At 37.5% G+C, this 20,273-nt stretch overlaps 1 protein-coding gene across 6 annotated transcripts in view; it reads right to left on the reverse strand.

The window, feature by feature from the left end:
- The window catches only part of DMD (dystrophin), a 3,186,583-nt gene that overhangs the window by 1,044,248 nt on the left and 2,122,062 nt on the right, over positions 1–20,273 (reverse strand). For all 6 annotated transcript variants that reach the window (XM_044284724.1, XM_044284721.1, XM_044284723.1 and 3 more), the window contains one exon: positions 12,981–13,145. In XM_044284724.1, coding sequence (XP_044140659.1) covers positions 12,981–13,145 — 165 coding nt within the window. The remainder of the gene's footprint in view (positions 1–12,980; positions 13,146–20,273) is intronic.

The following is a 20,273-nucleotide window of genomic DNA, read 5'->3' on the forward strand; positions in this document are numbered from 1 at the left end:
TGGAGAAGTTGACTTCTGGGGATCTTGGTGGCTCTTGTGATCTGATCTTCAATTGAAGCAGGATGGTAGCCCTGGTGTAAAAATGTCCTTTTCAGATATTGTAAATGCTCATCCCTGTCTAATGGGCTGGAGCAGATTCGGTTATATCTGACGGCTTGACTATAGATGATGGACTTTTTAATATGTTTGGGGTGGAAGCTGTCCCATTTGAGGTATGTAGGCCGATCAATAGGTTTCCGATACAGGGATGTCTGTATTGAGCTGTCTTGAAGTTTTATGGTGGTGTCCAGAAAGCTGACTTCTGTGTGGGAATAGTTGAGGGTCAGGTTTATGGTCGGATAGAATTTGTTGAATTGTTCATGAAATTTTATCAGTTCATGTTCAGAGTCGGTCCAGATTATTAGGATGTCATCAATGAAACGGAAGTAGGCCAAGGGTTTTTTGAGACAGGATACCAAAAAGTCATTTTCCAGTTTTTAGGGAGAAATATATGCGTTGTCTGGTGGTTACTCTTCCTTATTATGGAGAGCTCTTAGTATGCGTGAGGAGTATTGCAGGCCAGAAACCCAGAGCAGCATTGCCTGGCCTACAATACTCCCTCCGCATACAATTTTCATTGATCTGTTCAGATAAAGAGAAAACACGTAGAAAGAGCTATTTGTAGATGAGATGCTGACTTAGGGCTCTTTCACATCTGCGTTATTGTCTTCCGGCATAGAGTTCCGTCGTCGGGGCTCTATGCCGGAAGAATACTGATCAGGATTATCCTAATGCATTCTGAATGGACAGTCCGTCCTTCAGGATGCATCAGGATGTCTTCAGTTCCGGAACGGAACGTTTTTTGGCCGCAGCAAATAGCGCAGCATGCTGCGCTTTTTGCTCCGGCCAAAAATCCGGAACACTTGCCGCAAGGCCGGATCCGGAATGAATGCCCATTGAAAGGCATTGATCCGGATCCGGCCTTAAGCTAAACGTCATTTCGGCGCATTGCCGGATGCGACGTTTAGCTTTTTCTCAATGGTTACCATGGCTGCCGGGACGCTAAAGTCCTGGCAGCCATGGTAAAGTGTAGTGGGGAGCGGGGAGCAGCATACTTACCATCCGTGCGGCTCCCGGGGCGCTCCAGAGTGACGTCAAGGCGCCCCAGGCGCATGGATGACGTGATCGCATGGATCACATGATCCATGCGCATGGGGCGCTCTGACGTCATTCTGGAGCGCCCCGGGAGCCGCACGGACTGTAAGTATACCGCTCCCCCGCTCCCCACTACTACTATGACAACCAGGACTTTAATAGCGTCCTGGCTGCCATAGTAACACTGAAAGCATTTTGAAGACGGATCCGTCTTCAAATGCTTTCAGTACACTTGCGTTTTTCCGGATCCGGCGTGTAATTCCGGCAAGTGGAGTACACGCCGGATCCGGACAACGCAAGTGTGAAAGAGGCCCTAGCTACTAACCAAGTTATGTACAATGGCCTGTTTCAAAGGCTGAGCATTGACTTTGAATGGCAACATTATAGCTGGTGGTATCAGATGGATTGTTTTCCTTTGGAATGAAAACTGATTTGGGCAAATCAAATCTTCCAATTTGGAATTCACCCCACATTTCTTGTGATTAATTTTGGGTGTATCAGCAGGAGGCTCATATGTAATAAGCCAATGGAAAACAGATCTGCAAGTCAGTTCTCCTTCCAAAAGGACATTGTACGAAGTATTGTATTTTGCATCCCTGCATGAGAGATTAAAGCCAGCTCTCTTTTCAAATGGACAAGAAACAAGTGTCTCAAAAGAAAATTGCCCTAGTAAGCTGAGACACCTTTGTCAGAGTTTTAGGGGTGCTCTTTCTAATTAGTACGACCACATGCATGATGAGTATTGCAGTCCAGCCAACATTGCTGTGCTTTTCTAGGAAACCTATATGCAAATTAGCATATGTTAGTTCTGCCGGCATCAGATAAGCCTAATGTTCTTTTGTTTTGGAACAAAAGCTAATTTGAATATCTTTCGAAGAAATCCAAAGGTATGCAAATTAGCTTTCCTTTATGAAAAGCACAGTTTGAGATTACAGCAGGGCAAAATCTTGTTATAAAAAAGCACTGATTAAACAGTTCAAAGCTACCACCAGGGCAAAATATTATTATTAAAAAGCATTGATTGAACAGTTCAAGGCTTCCACCAGTGAGAAATCTTATTGTGAAAAAGCACTGACTGAACAGTTTGAAGCTACCACCGGGGTAAAATATTATTATAAAAAAGCGCTGAATAGTTTCCTGCTACTTTAGTTACAAACCTTATGCTTTGATAATTGTGTCAAATGAATGATGGCCTCTGACAGCTTTAACTTTTAATGTCTAGCAAATCATTTGGTTTTCCTTTAGTATCAGTTAATAATGAGTACATAAGTTCTTCTAAACTTAACTGTAGGGTGTTGATTAATCAGTGCTTCACATTAGCACAACTTCCCCTGACAGTCATTTAAAAGCCATTTCTGCATATTAATTTGAATTTAAAAACAAAGTTCATCCAAAAAGATGCTACGTACTGTACATCTCCGTTTCAAATAAAACCACCCTAAATAATAATATCATGTATTTTATATTCCTTTCCTCACCAACAGCTCCTAATGTATTTAAACATTTTCTACACAAAGTATACTGAATGCAAAGATAGACCTGATCAGATTATTACATAATATTCTCTACCAAACTTAGCATTATCAATCTATCAAGTATAAAAATAGTAAAGTCACTGGATAAAAAGCTGAAGTCCACGAAGCTTTACAAAGGCCGCATAATTCCGAGGTGAATTAAGTTAATAGCCTCACTACTTTATAGTGGAGATACAATACATTGTTCTTAAAGGGAATGTATCAGAAAAAGACTTATTAGTAACATAGTACGTAAGCCTGAAAAAAAAACATTTCCATCCAGTGCGGCCTGTTATCCTACAAGTTGATCCAGAGGAAGGCAAAAAAAAACAAACTGTGAGGTTATTGTTTAAATCACGTCATTATGTTAAACATATATTTTTTAGAATTTTTTTTTTTTTTTACTTTCCATTTCATTATCCGTCTACTTTCCATTTTTCACTGGCCACTAAGCCTAATTATATGTTGATGCACTAGTGACCTCCCATCAGTCTGCTTTGGAAGATGAACTGACTACCGGAGTTACTGTATCTAGGATAGCCTGTCATGGCCGCACACTGCCGAATCCCCTTTTACTATAATGAGATCCAATGACTTTTGTAGGAGTATTTGTCAGGCTGAAAACAGCATTTATGCATACAACCTACCAAATCCCTGTCAAATCCCATTATAGTCAATGGGGTTCCAGCGGTATGCAGCATTGTCAGGGTATGCCAGATATGGTGTACTCTGGTAGTCTGTTCTTTTGCAGAAATAGACTACCAGAGTTCACATTGGAGATGTGAATGTAGCCTAACTTTTTAGTAGCTATTGCATTATCATCACAGGAAAAAGTACAATGACATATATCATCTCTGTATAGGATTAGAATAGGTGATATAACAGCTTATTTACCCCCTCCCAACATAGGTCACAGAACATGTCTAGAAAAATCTCCCATAGAAGTCAATGAGGTCCGCTCCAGTCTATTATGTCTATGGCGCATGTGGCAGCTCTCCAAGAACAGCAAGTTATGAAATATTTTAAACCTAGTGGACTCTGTGAAAACTGCATTATTTTAGGAATACTTTTTAGATATAGATTTTGATATAGAAAATAAAAAATCACCAAAAATGAAAACATATTTTAAAAATAAAAGCTTGATTTAAACATTAGGTTATTTTCAGGTTATGACATCAGACTGTAATATTTATACAAATATTGCTCAAAGACATCCCAGTAGAGAGTTTTCATTTAGGTAAGAATAATAGTTGTCTTTTTGCTGGCAGTTAGACCTAAGAACCTTACATTTGTATCTATAGTAAACAGAATCTAGATATTTAATATCTGCATATAGCTTAGCATTTAAAGTATGTACTGTAGTGTTTGTTTGCTTTTTCATAGAAGACATGGAAGCGCACATAGGTACTGAACATCTACTTCAATCCACCCAAGATAGGAATATTACACTCTTACTAACAGGTACTTATGTCAGGTGGACGTTACTATATGGACAGGATCAATCCTTTGAAGCATAGTCAATACAAATGGAGAAAGAGCACCAGGACTACCCGAAAACAATGCAAACCTGGCTTTATTAAGCACATTTTCAGCTCTACAAGGTTTCTTCTTGAGTATGGCTCATTGTAGATTCATAGATTCATTCCAAAACATCACACACTAGTGGTGAATAAAGCCAGTTTTACATTGGAATCTAAAAGTCCTGATGCTGTTACTTTTGGGGGTTTCTATAAATATGTTATTGTGTTTTGTAATCTAATATTACGTCATTGTTTAGGCCATGCAATCCAACTTGAGAAGGCAATAGGTTGGCAATAGTTGGCAGGAACCGGGCTAACCACTCTGTTTCTCCCCTCTTAATATCTATCTATCTATCTATCTATCTATCTATCTATCTATCTATCTTTTGGTTTGTTCTTCATATGTGGCTTGGAGGAGCTCAACCAAACTTGTTACATATACTCTTTATGATCCAACTTAAAATACTGGATGGTTGTCAAGTCCAGCTGACAGAGTTCTGGAAGGTTCTAATAAAGCAATGCACTTTTAATGCAGCATGCATTAAAATGTATACACTAATGTATACTACATGTAACTACTGAGGCACTGTGTCTCACTGCCTATCATCTCCCCTGCATTTTAAACTGCCTCTCATCTCTCTACATGTGCCATATAAAAGATAAACAGTTTGTTGCCCATTGCAACCAATCACAGCACAGCTTTCATTTTACTACAGTGCTCCTCACAAAACTGTAGACTTATATTCCCCAATCTGTGGCTCTCAAGCTGCTGCAAAACTACAACTCCCATCATGCTCTGATGGCTGTTGGGGCATAATGGGAGTTTTGCAACAGTTGAAGTGACACAGGTTGGTAAACATAGTTGTACAGTATTGTAAGAAGGGCTGGAGTAAAATAAAAACTGTGCTGTGATTGGTTGCAATGGGCAAAAATTCTAACTGCGGCCTAATTGGTTGCTATGGGCAACAAACGGTTTGTATTTTAGCCAACACATGCATAGAAAATGAGGGGCAGAGTGAGAAGCAATGCCTCTGTCATTACATTACTGTATAAAATAAATGTAAAATTAAAGATGTGCTGTAATGGTTTACTATGGGTAAAAATGAAAGCTGTGCTGTGATTAGTTGTTATGGAGAACAAAAAGTCTGTGTTTTGGACAGCACATGCAGGGAGATCTGAGGCAGACTGAAACACAAGGGAGTTGTAAGATCCAACAGACTCTATGTAAACAGGTGGAAAGATGCTTCCTCGGTGAACGGATACCAGGGGTAGAAGCGGGTTTTCCAAACTATGTAGACATGACCAAAGTGTTAGGGTAACTACAGTATACACATTCAATAGCTGATGGCTGAACAACTATCTCTCCTAACTCCCTCCTGGCTCCCCTCTACACATACTTATATGTGTATTTAATCGGTGGAGTGGAGAATGCCACTGCCAGAGACTTCTTATCTCATGGGGCGAAGAAAGGAATCAGGCAAAAATCCCCATATATATTAAACTGAGACAGTATATATATATATGTTTCTTTTTTGACTGGTTTTCAGATGGTTCCCCTGTCACATACATTGTGCCCTTTGCAACATAAAGGAATACTTGGAGGTTGTCCTGAAGATAAGAACCCTCTTTTTATTAGCTTCAGATGTCCTGACATACAAAGAGACTAATCTAATCAACCATGCTGTAAGCCAGTAATAGCAAATATAAGAACGTCCTCATCTACAGCCATAACATTCATGTTCCAATAGTGATAATTATTTTAAATGACGTGTAACTCATTATTCGTTGTATACACATAAAATCATAGCAATCTGAAATAAAGCATTTACAATATAGGGTATATAACACTACATAAAATGTTACTGCATTTTCCACATGTGAATAGATTTCTTCTGTAAATGCAAGTCATGTCATTCTTGTACTATGTAATATAAGTCAATAATGCAGCACACATCAAAACGATCTAAAGATTTAGTGCGTTCATTGAGCCATATGCATTTGAAACAGCCAAATGCGTTTTCATTAATGAAATCCAATCTACTGGCATATTGTTCCACACTTCCCATTTAAGTCCATCTAATTGCTGTTTTAAATGTGGTAATACAGTTTGTTGTCACGTTATTCATTTTAGCTCGGAAAATAGTAACACAGTTATAGAGTTGATAAGATTGTGTTAATCCAGAAGAAGGCAAAACCACATATGTGTTGGATGCTCATATAGGGGAGAAAATTCCTGCGCAGTGCCTGTGTGTGGCAATGGTGATAACTATTGGCATATGCAGGCACTACCGCACTATTGACCTCACATGCCTGGACTGGATACATACATCAGAGGCACTGACTGCTATAGCCATATTCTGACATGAACGAAGGACTAGTTAACAAGGTAGACTGCTAGATGAGCTAATTGGTTAGCCAAAAATGTATTTGATAGTAATTAGAGATGAGCTAATCGAAGCTGACAGAGTGGAATTCGATCCGAATTTCAGGAATTATTCAATTCGCACCAAATCTGAATTTCCTCACGTTTTGTGGTAATGAATCGGTATTTTTTCCTAAAATGGCTGCTGCGCATGTTAGGACATGGAGAAAGGAACTCTGGGAACGAGGGATCATCCACAATGCCATTCATGCAGCCAGCTCTGTGATGTCACTAGCCCTATAAATAGCCTTAGCCATCTTGGATTCTGCCATTTTCCAGTGTACTTAGTGCAGGGAGAGACAGTCTGCAGGCTCTAGGGACAGTGCTAGGAAAGATTTGAAAACTTACAGGTCAAACTGGAAAAATTTGAATATTGTGCAAAAGTCCATGTATTTCAGTAATGCAAATTAAATGGAATTGCATTAATGCAGCTTAAAATTAGAATTCTGTAACAAGGTTCAATATTCTAGGCTCAAAGTTTCACACTCTAGTCAGCTAATTAATCCATACCCCCTGAGCAATGGGTACCTCAAAATTGTGACTTTGGGGTTTCATAAGCTGTAAGCCATAATCATCCAAATTATTACAAATAAAGGCTTGAAATATCTCGCTTTGCATGTAATGAGTCTATCTCATATGTTAGTTTCACCTTTTAAGTTAAATTAGTGAAATAAATAAACTTTGCACGATATTCTAATTTTTCGAGTTTCACCTGTATATTTTGCTCAATAGAAATTTTCAAGTCTTTCCTAGCACTGTCCCTAGCGCCTGCTAATGTCTCTCCCTGCAGTAAGTACACTAGAAAATGGCTGAATCCAACATGGCTCTTTATAGGGCTGTGATATCACAGGGCTGGCTGCTGATTAACTGCATGCATGGCATTAAGAGTGGTCCCTCATTCCCAGAGTTCCTTGCTTCATGTCCTAACGTGTGCAGCAGCCATTTTAGGAAAAATGCAATTCGTTACCAGGAAAGGTGAGGAAATTTGGATTCAGTGCGAATTGAGTAATTCCTTAAATTTGGATCGAATTCCACTTTGTCAGCTTCGATTTGCTCACCTCTAATCACTACCTATTGTACATCCTACCTGTTTTTAGTCTAATCTTAGTCTTAAGACTGGGTGCAGAACAGGATCTTCTAAACATTATATTAACAGATAAATACTGTATACTCTGCACATTCTAAAAAATATCTTGCAGTTTTTAAAATATTATGTGTCTGTACATTTAACTCTGGTATAGTAGAAATGAAATGGCTATAATAAGCATTACAAATCACTTTACAACAGATAACACAACAGGTCACGAGGATTCTGCTACTGGAACAGATTGACTGCTTATCTCAAATGAACATGTGTCAATCCTGAGAGTATTCAAAGATTTGTCTACTGGCATGGGTCAGGATTCTACAATAGAACTGAAATGTGACTCTAATAATAGAAAATTGTAAGAAGATAGTCAGATTGTATCTGTGAGAATTACCGCTGGTTATGATTTCTGGGAAATAAATAAAAAATACTTCTAGTGAATAGGAATCATACCACCATTGTATCTAATATTTGTAAACCATTCATGTGAATGTATGTGGGTTATTTTACTCCACCATATGTCGATAAAAGTAGGATTATGCTAGCCACCAAATTCACCCATAATAATCTTATTTTAATGGCTGGGGTTCAGATCTGGTCAGATTTTCTCTTTGGTACCCCCATCACAGATTCCCTCAGATCTAATGAGAAGAATAGCAATACATAATGTGTTTTTTTTCCTGTTGCAATGAATGACATCAAGATGGAACTGCCGTCCCCTATTATAAGTCAACTGATTCGGTAAGGCTTATGGATCTAGCAACGCACTAAGGTTTTATTCTAAACTAACCAAGTGCGAACATAACATAAGGATTTGTTTACATTGGTTGTGTTCGTCTGTCGGGCAGCAATAGTGTAGTGCAAATAACTATTCTTTCTGGCAAACTTGATGGAAGTTTATCAGACCTAAAATGTAGACTTTGGCATTTAGAAGAGGGGTCTTCCAGGGCCCAGATGCAACCACAGTCTCAGCATCCTTTTAGTTAAATCTCTGGATCTGTTCTGTCATAGCTCTAGTAAGGGGAACTCCTATCTTAGCCATTTACAACATAAATACCTGATAGAGGCTAGTCTAAAAAACTGTCTGCCACCATTCAAACTGCCTGGTGAGGAGGCAACCACCGAGCGAATATGAATGGCTCTCTCTATTCACTTTTATCAGAAATACAGAAACAACCAAGCAAGGGAATGTCCCTTCAGAAATAGAAGCCTCCCTAAATGAAATATTTTGCCTTCAATTGAAAATACAATGAAGTAGATGAGTTTTAAACTGAGCCGATCAAGTGTTTCTAAATCTAAACTATCACTGTATTTCCTATTATCTGTTATACTTCTAAAATTAATTAATTAATTAGGGTGAAAGGACCAATAAACTTATATACTGTGCATACATATCTGATGCACAATAAGCAAGTAATAGCTTCTTTAACACGTGTCTACATTCTAGGCAGGAAATTGATGAATTCAGATATAAGGGCTGTATTAGACCTGCAGGGGGGTCAGACAGATCATCGCTAACAAGCATTCGTAGGAATGCTCTTTAGCGGTGATCTGCCTGTATAAAAGTGCAGGCGATTATCCGATGAATGAGCAAATTCTTCTTAAAAAATAATTTGCCGGTAGCAGATTGCGCCATCTAATCATGCTCTGTTGCCAGCAAATAATGATTCTGTATGGGGACAAACGATGAAATAGAGATTAATTCTCCTTATACTGTGGAGGAGATCTCTGCATATAATAGCAATGGTCTCCTTCACTAACGAGCAGGCGAAAGGAATGCTTCCTTTCCGACAATCGTAATGCTCATCAGCAGGTCTAATGCAGCTCTAATATACAATTCTCCAAAAATAAGATTACGAGGGTTTATTTTTCTAAAACAATAGATTGTAATTCATAAAGAAGTGCAATTGCTACAAGAAGCATTTTAGGTTTAGTGCCTCTTTAAGACCTCTAGATCTCTTCATGACTTATGTATTGCACTGATATAAAGTGGTTTGTTGAAGTTTTTTTCAGTCTGGCATTTTATGTCTTTTTTTATTTTAAAAAGAATAGACAAAAAAAGTTGTTTTTTTAGCCACAGCTTAACAATCTTCACTTTCATCATATTCAGTTGAGCCTATTCAAAGAAATAAGTGCTCAGGAAGAAAAGCACTCATCCAATTTATTGTTACAGATCCATTCCTCAAATAAGTGTTTCACAGCACGCTTAACCACCTCTTCAGATTCCTCCTGGCACCGTGGTTAAGTGAAATGGCAATGAAGATATAATCAGGGCACGCAAACATGCTTATTACTAGATCACATGCTGCTATTTCATAATGACCCACCCTACATGATCCATTGTGAACATGGACTGCAAGCAAAACAAAAGACACAAAAGAAAATGCTGTGCTACAAATGCTGTGCTATGAAACTGCATATGGGGAAAAGTTAACTTTCTCTAGCAAACCATTATAGACCAGCACAAAATTCCTGTATATGGGATAGGTTAGCAGTTTTCACTTTAATGGGTTGTACAGGAGTTTAAAAAAAAAATCACAAAAGACAGAAAATGTGATACAATTTAAAAAAATAATCATCTAATAAATCCCCTGCTGCCCCTGTACCATGGCCGAGGTGGCCACATCAGTGCAGTTACTGTATAATATGCCATATATACATGTGACCACTGCTGTCAATTTCTGGCCTAAGTAGAGATGCCTACAAGTACAGCACAAGAATGCTGAGGTAAGCAGTTGGCTGTAGCAATCATATGGATGTATACATGTATAGGAGATATGTATAATACATGTTAATTAGGGATGAGCAAACCTGGTGAAGTTCGGGTTTGCTGGGTTCGGACGAACTTCAGGTAAAAGTTCGGGTTCGGGACCCAAACCCAGACCCTATTAAAGTCAATAGGGACCCGAACTTCACTTTATTATTTTCCGCTATAAAATGGTTATAACGGAAAATAATAGCATTCTTAAGACAGAATGCTAAATAAAATAGACATTTAGGGGTTAAAAATAATTAAAAAACCTCACCTTTTCCACTTGATCGTGCAGCCTTGATCACGCACATCTTCTTTCTTCAGGACCTGCAAAAGGACCTGGGGTGATGTCACTGCAGGTCCTGCTGAATGAAGATAGAATGAAGATTCTATTTTCATTCAGCAGGACCTGTGGTGACGTCAACGCGCTTACCACATGGTTGCAGGTCCTGATGAAAGAAGACGTGCGCGATCAAGGCTGCGCGATCAAATGCATGAGGTGAGATTTTTTATTATTTTTAACCCCTCAATGGCCATTTTATTTAGCATTCTGTCTTAAGAATGCTATTATTTTCTGTTATAACCATGTGTGGTAAGGTGAACAGAAAAGTGTATGGTAAAGTCCTGGAAGGGGTATATATCCCACCCAGCTTCCTCAACTGGGTGAGGTAAATAAAATCCAGAAGGTTAAAATGGCCTCAGCAATGTATAGGTTGCTGAGACAGTTTTGTCTGCCTGAGTGTAACCCCTTACACATGTTATAACAGAAAATAATGGGTTCGGGTCCAGGTACCCGAACTCGCAAAGTTCGGTACGAACCCGAGCTTTGCAGTTCGAGTTTGCTTAATCCTAATGTTAATGTAGTGCACCAAGCTGCCAGCATTAGGTTGAGTTCACACAATGTTTTTGACCTACGTTTAACATACATATTGGGGGGGATGCAAAAGGGTGGTACACTATGCTTTTCCATCTTGCAGAGTCCAGTAAAAAAGTATACATTAAAGGGGATATGTGACTTTTTGTAACTGATGACCTATGCTCTAGATAGGGCATCAGTATCTGATCAATGGTGGTCCGACACCTGGGACCCCTGCCAATCAACTGTTTGAGAAAGTCCCAGTGCTCCTTTGGCCTTTTTGTTGCTTACCCTAGGCTAGTGATGTCACAATCATCAGTCACATGGCCTAAGACCAGCCCATTTTCTTTCATTTGACATTTTTAAAGACTAGACTTATACGGTCTGTAACCCATATTGCTGGGGGTAAAAAAACATTCAGCTACAATAGTGATGAGCAAATTAAAATAAAAAAGTTTTGGCTGCTTCATCGAACTTCAAAAAGAAATTAGATTTGTTATGAATTGCTTTGTAATAAATTGCATTCCATTGTATAGTGCAGGGTATAGTGAGTGGCAATCAAACCGCCCCCATCATTTAAACCCTTGTGATCATGGCATCTGATATTCACATTCAGCCTATCAAGGGGTTAATAAGAGGTTAAAAAAATACATACTCACCTCATCCATTTGATTGCAGAGAGATCTTCGGAGCCATCTTGATTGAAGAAAACGCGCCAATTCTTGTGCATGGTGACATCGCCACTGATGACATCACCGTGCCATCAGTGGTGATGATGTGGTGACATCACACGTCAGCATGCATGAGAATTGGCACGTTTTCTTCAGTGAAGATGGCCGCAACGGTCTCTCTGCAATCAAATGGATGAGGTAATATGTTTTTTTTTTATTACTGCCATTTAAGGAAAAATGTATTCGTTACCACGAATTGCCAAAAAGGTCAGATTCATGATGAATTGAATATTTCCTGAAATTCGGATCGAATTCCACATCATTAACTTCAATTTGCTCAACTAATATTAAACATGATGCTCAAAGGTAACCTATAGCTAGTAACAGTCCTTCACATCACAAGGAGTTGACTTAGGGTACTTTCGCACTAGCATTTTTGCTGGATCTGGCAGGGTCCAGCAAAAACGCTTTAGTTTCTGATTATACAGCCATCTGCATCCGTTATGAATGGATCTGGTTGTATTATCTTTAACATATCTTTAACATTGCCAAGACGGATCCGTCATGAACTCCATTGAAAGTCAATGGAGGATGGATCTGTTTTCTATTGTGTCAGAGAAAACTGATTCATCCCCATTGACTTGCATTTTGTTTCATGCCGGATCCGTTTTGCCCCCCATCCTAGGACGAAAAGCAAACTATACCATGTTGCGGTTTGCTCTCCGGTATGGAAACGCAATGGAATGGGATGCATTTTTGAGCATTCAGTTCTGTTCAGTTCAGTTTTGTCTCCATTGACAATGAATGGGGACAAAACGGAAGTATTTTTTTCCGGTATTGAGCCCTTATGATGGAACTCAATACCGGAAAACTTAAACGCTAGTGTGAAAGTACCCTTAGATGTAAAGACACTTCATCTAGCATTTGACACAGTCATTTTCCAGTCTGCTATAAGATTTTCATATTGATATGTTGCTAGTTTTTTCACTAATATAATCAAATAAAACCAATTTGGGCTCCTTACCTTTATGTTAAATACTCCTGGTCTTCCCACTTGATTGTAGAATGATAGCTGATCTTTCACAGATGAAACCCACAATATCAATTGATTTAACTGGAGTTCAAATAAAGACACGTTCTTTAACTGGTCCTCAATTTCATTTTGCTTGTCTTTCAGATCTTTAGACACCTACAAAACAGCCACACAACAGCTGTTACTAACTGTATTTTTTACATTGTTTTCCTAAGACTCTTTTTTCACCTTAAAACACCACTTATAAACAACAAAAAACTTAATTACACTAAATTTATCAATTCATCTCTCCACTTGGTTCCCTTGAAACATTGATTACAAAAGTGATTGTATACAGTACAGTGAAACTTTCCTGTTAGAGATCGATTTATTTCTGTGACTGATTCGCCTACTCAGTGTATTTTATGGAAAATTCCCCTCAATAAGCAGACCACTCCAATTTTCAACCAATGACTACATTTTTTTTAGCAAAATTTTCACTGGGAACCCCTTTGAAAAAAAACACACATTAGATTTACATACTGTGAATTGTCTGGACACTGATCTTGGCGGCGTGGCAACACTGGATTGTTGTAAGGGACATCAGGGGAGGCTGTTAGAGAAGAGGTGAGTGTCTAAGAGAGCTACACTAAACATCCCAAATGACTACTGTACAAGGGAGCATCATTAGCAGTGAGGGCAAAAGAGTTAAGAAGGGAGCAAGACTGGAGTCTAGGAAAAAGAGTGGAGCTATGATGGGGACCAAGGACTAGAGAGTAAACCATACTTGGGTCCAGGAATGAGTGGGGGGGTTATGCTTGGGGCTAATAAAGAAAGGTCAGCTATGTTGGGGACTCAGAATAAGAGTGAAACCATGCTGGAAATCAAGATTTATTGGGATGTGATGCTGGGAAACAAGAATTAGAGGGGTGCCATGCTGGGAGGCCACCTCTATCTGGGAAAGGGATGGGTCACCGTAAGGATTGAGAAAGAATGAGAGCTACCTATGTTTTTGGTTTGGGGCAACTTGTGTACGGTACCACAACAGTTTTATTAGTCATAGAGTATGGCCACATGGTCAGGTTTCTGCATTCAGTTTTGAAAGCTAAAATGAAGAGCGTATCATAAACGGAGAGAAAGTATGCCAGACAGATACCACTTTATTTTATTTAAAGTTTACGCCTGATTTTGGTTTCCAAACTGTATGCAGAATCCAGTCTGTGTGGTCATACCCTGAGTCTGGGCCTTGTTCTGTGTATTATGCTGATGTGATGTCAACCATAAACAACAAGATTTTTAAAGATAAATCATCATTATTTATGCTCATTTGTATGCTCATTTATCATTTTGACGCCTGTTTTAGGCATAGAAAATGGTTTAAATGTAAAACCGCTCGGAAGCTGTCTTACATTTAGAACTGGCGCTGTATGCGTCGAAGTTATGGAGAGGCCTGCGCCTCTTTATAACTTTGACGGATCCACCCCCAGCTATGGGGCTTTATTAGGACCGGCATCTAAAACACCAGTCTTAAAAATGGTAATTTATGTTTGTAAACTTCTCAAAGAAAAAAGTATACATAATAAAGGTTTAATTTGGGTGAACAGCTCAGAGAGGTTACACTGTATTTATACAGCCAGTAGTTATATAGCAAAAATTGGCTTAAATATTAACTAGTTTGTAGAAATGACCTTAGCAAGCATAAATCTCCATGTCATTTTCTTATATTTTTCACCCACTCATTACCATTACCATTTTTCTCTTGGTAATGCCAGATATTTTCATGACAAAGAAACACAGTACATTGACCACTCTGAGACTAAACCTGATATTTAATTATAACTCAGTCTGTACCTTATCACTTCCACAATTTCACTTTTTTTTTAGCACATAAAAGACTAATTATAAAGCATATAATATAGACACTTAAAATACTGAGTACTAGCTAGGACAGTGACCAGTGGGCTCAGATTTGTATACAATAATGACAGGGCCCAAGTGTTTCAGCATAGACAACCCCACTTGGACGACTACAGGGTTTGACACTTTTAGGGCTATTTCTGTAATTACTCTTGCGGTCTGTTCATATTGGATTTGCATATAATGATTTTTTAAATAATCTGTGACAAACATTCAGAAAGAAAACACAGATCTTGATCATAATGATATGCCAAATGAAGTCCATTTGTCTAAAGACACAATCATTGGTATGGCATTAGATTCAGATTATTATATTTTTGGGTTTCAGAATGTAATTATTGGCCTAGGACCTGAATCGTATCTAACAGAAGAACAATTGGTTGACCAAACATTTTATTCTTCTTCTGAAGCATTGTTCACTATTAGTTCAGTATATCCTTTTAATCTTGAAGAAAGTACCTGTAAGGTAGAGGAATCATCCCTTACCTTTGATTATACAATTAATGAGCAGGAAGCCCAGGAATATCGTGAGTTTGCTGAAAAAGCAGGTAAATCAAATCATGACCTCACTGACAGGTTGGAGGAAACCTATGAAATAGGTCAACCTGAAGTTTTCCCAGGATTTCTGAAAATGGTCCAGCAACAAATCTCATTAGCTGATGGATGCTCCAATGACCCAAAGCGACAGCAACTAAAGGAAGTTCTCTTAGAATTCAAGGACATAATCGCGAAAGATTCCTATGATTGTGGTCTGACTGACATACACATTGCCAGGATTCAGACTGATCCTGAGGCACCACCCGTTTATATCACGCAATATTGTCTTCCACCAGCTTGTTATGACTCGCTAGCGGAAATCATCCGAAATTTTAAGGAGAGAGGTATTATGAGACCGGTGCACAGTTCTTATTATAATCCTATTCTTGGATTTCTTAAACCGAATGGTCAATGGCATTTATGTGCTGCTCTTCGTGTATATATGTCCGGCTGGCCCGTGCCATATATAGACCAATGCTTGGTACAAATGAAAGACGCCAGGATCTTTACCACCTTAGATCGTGCTCAGGGATATTGGACCATCAAAGTGAGTCCTGAAGACCAATACAAATTGGCCTTTATTTTTGGTAAAAAACAGTTTGCCTGGACCAGACTACAGTTTGGATACATAAATTCAGGTCATGAATTTGCGGTGTTTTTACATAAGACTATGCCTGATGCCACGAAAAGGGGAAACTTAACATATGTAGATGACATATTGATGAAAGGTACCTCATTTGACCAGCATATCCGAGAAATTAGACATGTGCTAAATCAGTTAAGTAAGGTAGGTGTGAAAATTTCTTTACAGAAAGCCCAGTGGTGTCGAACCAAGGTAAATCATCTATACTGAATCCAATTTGGAAAACTATAAATGTTAATTACTAAAGAGTATATATTTATATTCTTAATCTCTTTCATACAAAATAGGACGGGCAGAACCGAGATGTTTATTCCCTGAAGTAATGATGACTACCAAGACTATAACCATTGTGTGGATGATATTAATCCTTGGAGCCTAATTTCGGATGGAACCTATCATCGAGTCGGGACCATCGTTGGGAATTGTTACAAGATGCTCCGGGTTTCTTGTTGGTGGAAAAGAAGATTCTGTCACAGAAACTTTTTGTGAATTTGGATCCCAGGGCCTTTATTGAGAGAAGATATAACATATCACAATTTCAGTTGGAAGAGAGGCAAGAGTGGTACAAGGTCCATATGAATCAAGCTCAAATGAGAGTACAGGATATTTTGGAACATGCAAGGAAACCCTTTATTCTACAACCTATGTCCCAGAATGAGCGACCATAAAGATTCCTTATTTTTCTAATTGCTAGTATTGTTTTTACTACACTAGGAATGGTGGTGGCTACTACAACTTCAGCAGTTAATTCGGTTTCCATCAAGACTTTACAAGTGGAAGTGGGAAATTTGAAGGACAATATTGAACTCCTCTATCAGGAGATTGAGTTTTAAAAGACAAACATGGAAAAATTAATGGGCGTCGTTAATAATATTATTGTGACCTCAAATCTTCATTCTTAATGAATTTCACATTCTACCAATTTACATCAGAATCATGAACGATTTAAATATGAACTGTTATTTATAAAAGATGCCATTATGTTTTGCATATTATCATTTTTCAGTGAAGTACAAAGCGGGATAAGTGACTTTATTCAGGGTCGTGTGCCATTATATTTTGTTTCATGGGATGTGATAAAGAAAATGTTTAATGAATTAAGTGAAGAAGCCATGGAGGAATTCCACATTAATTTATCCTTTGAGATGGGAAGTGCATTACTGTTATATATCGATCCCGAAAGAATGGAGATTTGTTTTTTATTATTAATACCGGTTGGAGATGATAAAAACATATTCCAGATGAAATACATTCATAACGCAGGGACATATCAAAATGATTTGCATCTGAAAATACAAACTCCGGAAATAATTTCTTATCGAATGTCCGAACCCGAGGTGTTTTCCATACCTATGTTAAAAGAAAGTGTGAAATTTTAAGAAAATAGTTATCAAGGTCATGGAAAGCCAATTGTGTATGATGCATCACAAGCATTACTTGGGTTAGATTATGTAAAATATGGATCCAAGAAATGTAAAGTAACTATTAGTAAAACTGAGGGAAAGAGTGTACGAGCCATTTTAGTGGGAAACAAGTGGCTAGTAAGTACCAATGAAAAGTAAGCTAATGTGTATTATAAGGAACTAATCCAGAATAGAAAAATTGCATTACCTACTTCAGTCATTCTCGTTCAAGTACCCAAGAATGCTAAGGTAGTTATTGGGGACGTTACCCTTTATCCGGTAGGTAATTATGTATGGAAAAGTGAGGTTTTGATTGTAGATGCTTTTCAGGGAAAAGAAATCCCATTAAACCAGATTTAAAGTTTCTACTGGATAACAAACCTAACCATATGAACATTGGTAAAGAAAGATAATGTAACAATAAATACTTTAAAATATTCATTACAAGATCATCAAATATTATCCTCAAATTTTAATTTTAACATAGTCGAAATAATGATGCATGTGTTCGCAATAGGATGCTTCATTTGGTTGATCATCTTATCTAGAAAGATCTACCAATTAGATCCTAAGAGGAACAAAAATATTTCTTCATCAGAATGGATGGAAAGGGGGCAATCTATTCCAACATAAGATATATACTTTTATGGACACTAAAAAGTATTCTAACCTCTTTTCCGGTTATGTCCAGTACTGACTGGAATAATGGAAAAAGGGGGTATTTGTCAGAACTTTTGATGTTAAAGAGAGTCCATCAAATAAGGCCAACATAGGTATCTGAATAGGAACTTTGAAAAGAGAAGCCAGGTTGGTCTGAAGTGATATTTTTCAAGAGGGCACTCCAATTTTCAAACCTTTTGGATTAGATTTATGTGAAGGCTTTTGTTTATGAAACTTAGGAGAGTTTACATGGTCTTGTTTTTGTATGGAGAGGCTTAGACAGATTCAATAAAGATATTGACGCAGATAAGATACCTAGAAATCTGTTGAGTCAAATTAGATGCAGGGAATAGAAAGAGATTTATGTTATTGGTAATTAACCCATATTAATGAATTCTGATTTTCTATAATTGATTTAAATTTAAATAGGTGTGCTATATATATATATATATATATATATATATATATATATATATATATATCTAAGAGTGTGGTCCTTATAGATATATTCAATTTTAAAGTTAGAAGAATTATAGTAGTCTTTTCCTATGTAATTCTAAAATACATGACTGAAAACTAGCACAAGTTAATGATCTCTTTCCTTAAGGATTTCTTGAATGGAGAGATGTGGACTCAGGTGTTAAAAGCAAATATTAAGTCTTCCCCAGAACAATGACCTGAGTGTGGTAATGTGTATCTTGAATTAATTAGGTCTGGTCAAAAGATTAGGAGGAAGAACTAGATGTTTGCCTATAAGTCATTGCCTATTTCAGATCTCCTCAAGGTTTTGTCTAAAACATTAGTTAAAGTTTATCTCAGTTTAAAAGAAATAAGAGAATATACAGAAGAGAGAGATAAGTGCCTTGACTTTTATATGGAGTACTAGTGCCATCTAGTGTTATGTTAACATTAAGGTTTAGAGTGTAAAATTTGTTATGGGAGGTCCTATTAGTTATCAAATGAGCTCAGTAGTTAATGATAAAACTTGACCAAGGCATTTCTAAAATTGAATAAAAGAGGGTATGGAACTACAGAGAGGGATGATCAGGAGCTTCTGAAATCAGCTTGGGATGGTAATCTTGAGGACAGAAGGATCCATCTTTGAAATCCATCTTTTAAACCAGAGATCCAATTTTTGATACCTGGGGAAGCCATCTGACTAGCTATCCTACTATCCAAGCAATTCCATCCATCTCTCCATTTATTTGAAAATCCCGGTTGTATCCCTGAACCGTGACATTGATCTTTCCAGTCAGATCATCCGGTGTAGCATACATTTTTATACGGTAGCTTTATATTATACATATTCGTATTAACCATATTGTGTGGGTAGGATTTATACTGAATTGAGTTGGATCTTGAAACTGCAGTATCAAAATCAAAATTTTGTTCAGTATGAAGACCCTAAAGAACTGATTTTGTTCTAGTTATATATGGTTGAAAATATCTATATGTATTAGGAAATGTTCCGAATATCTGATCCATCTGTTGGCTGAGAGAGATCAAGGGTACGGTTAAGGAGCTAAGTTATTAAGATATCTGTAATTAGAATATATTCGATGAAATTATCTTGAGTTTTCCTAATGACATATTTTGATCATTATTTATCTATTGTTATTAATTTTCAATTGATAAGTATTTGATTGTTACCAACTTTACATTATATTATATTATATATTATTTTGCACAAAAAATTGCATTAATAAATTATATATATATTTTGTCTGTAACTGGGATTTGTCTTTAACCACTTCAGCCATCCTAGCTTAAACCCCCTTAATGACCAGACCACTTTTTGCAATTCTGCACTGCACTGCTTTCACGGTTTCTTGCTCGGTCATACAACTTACCACCTAAATAAATTTTACCTCCCTTTCTTCTCACTATTAAAGCTTTTATTTGGTGGTATTTCATTGCTGGTGACATTTTAACTTTTTTTGTTATCAATCGAAATTGACCGAAATTTTTACCCAAAAATTACATTCTTCACTTTCTGTTATAAAATTTTTCAAATAAAACTACATTTCTATACACATTTTTCTCTAAATTTATTGTTCTACATGTATTTAATTAAAAAATGCAATAAGTGTATATTTATTGGTTTGCGCAAAAGTTATAGCGTTTACAAACTATGGTACAAAAATG

Source organism: Bufo gargarizans, chromosome 3 (assembly GCF_014858855.1).
Source record: "Bufo gargarizans isolate SCDJY-AF-19 chromosome 3, ASM1485885v1, whole genome shotgun sequence".
Lineage (NCBI taxonomy): Eukaryota > Metazoa > Chordata > Amphibia > Anura > Bufonidae > Bufo > Bufo gargarizans.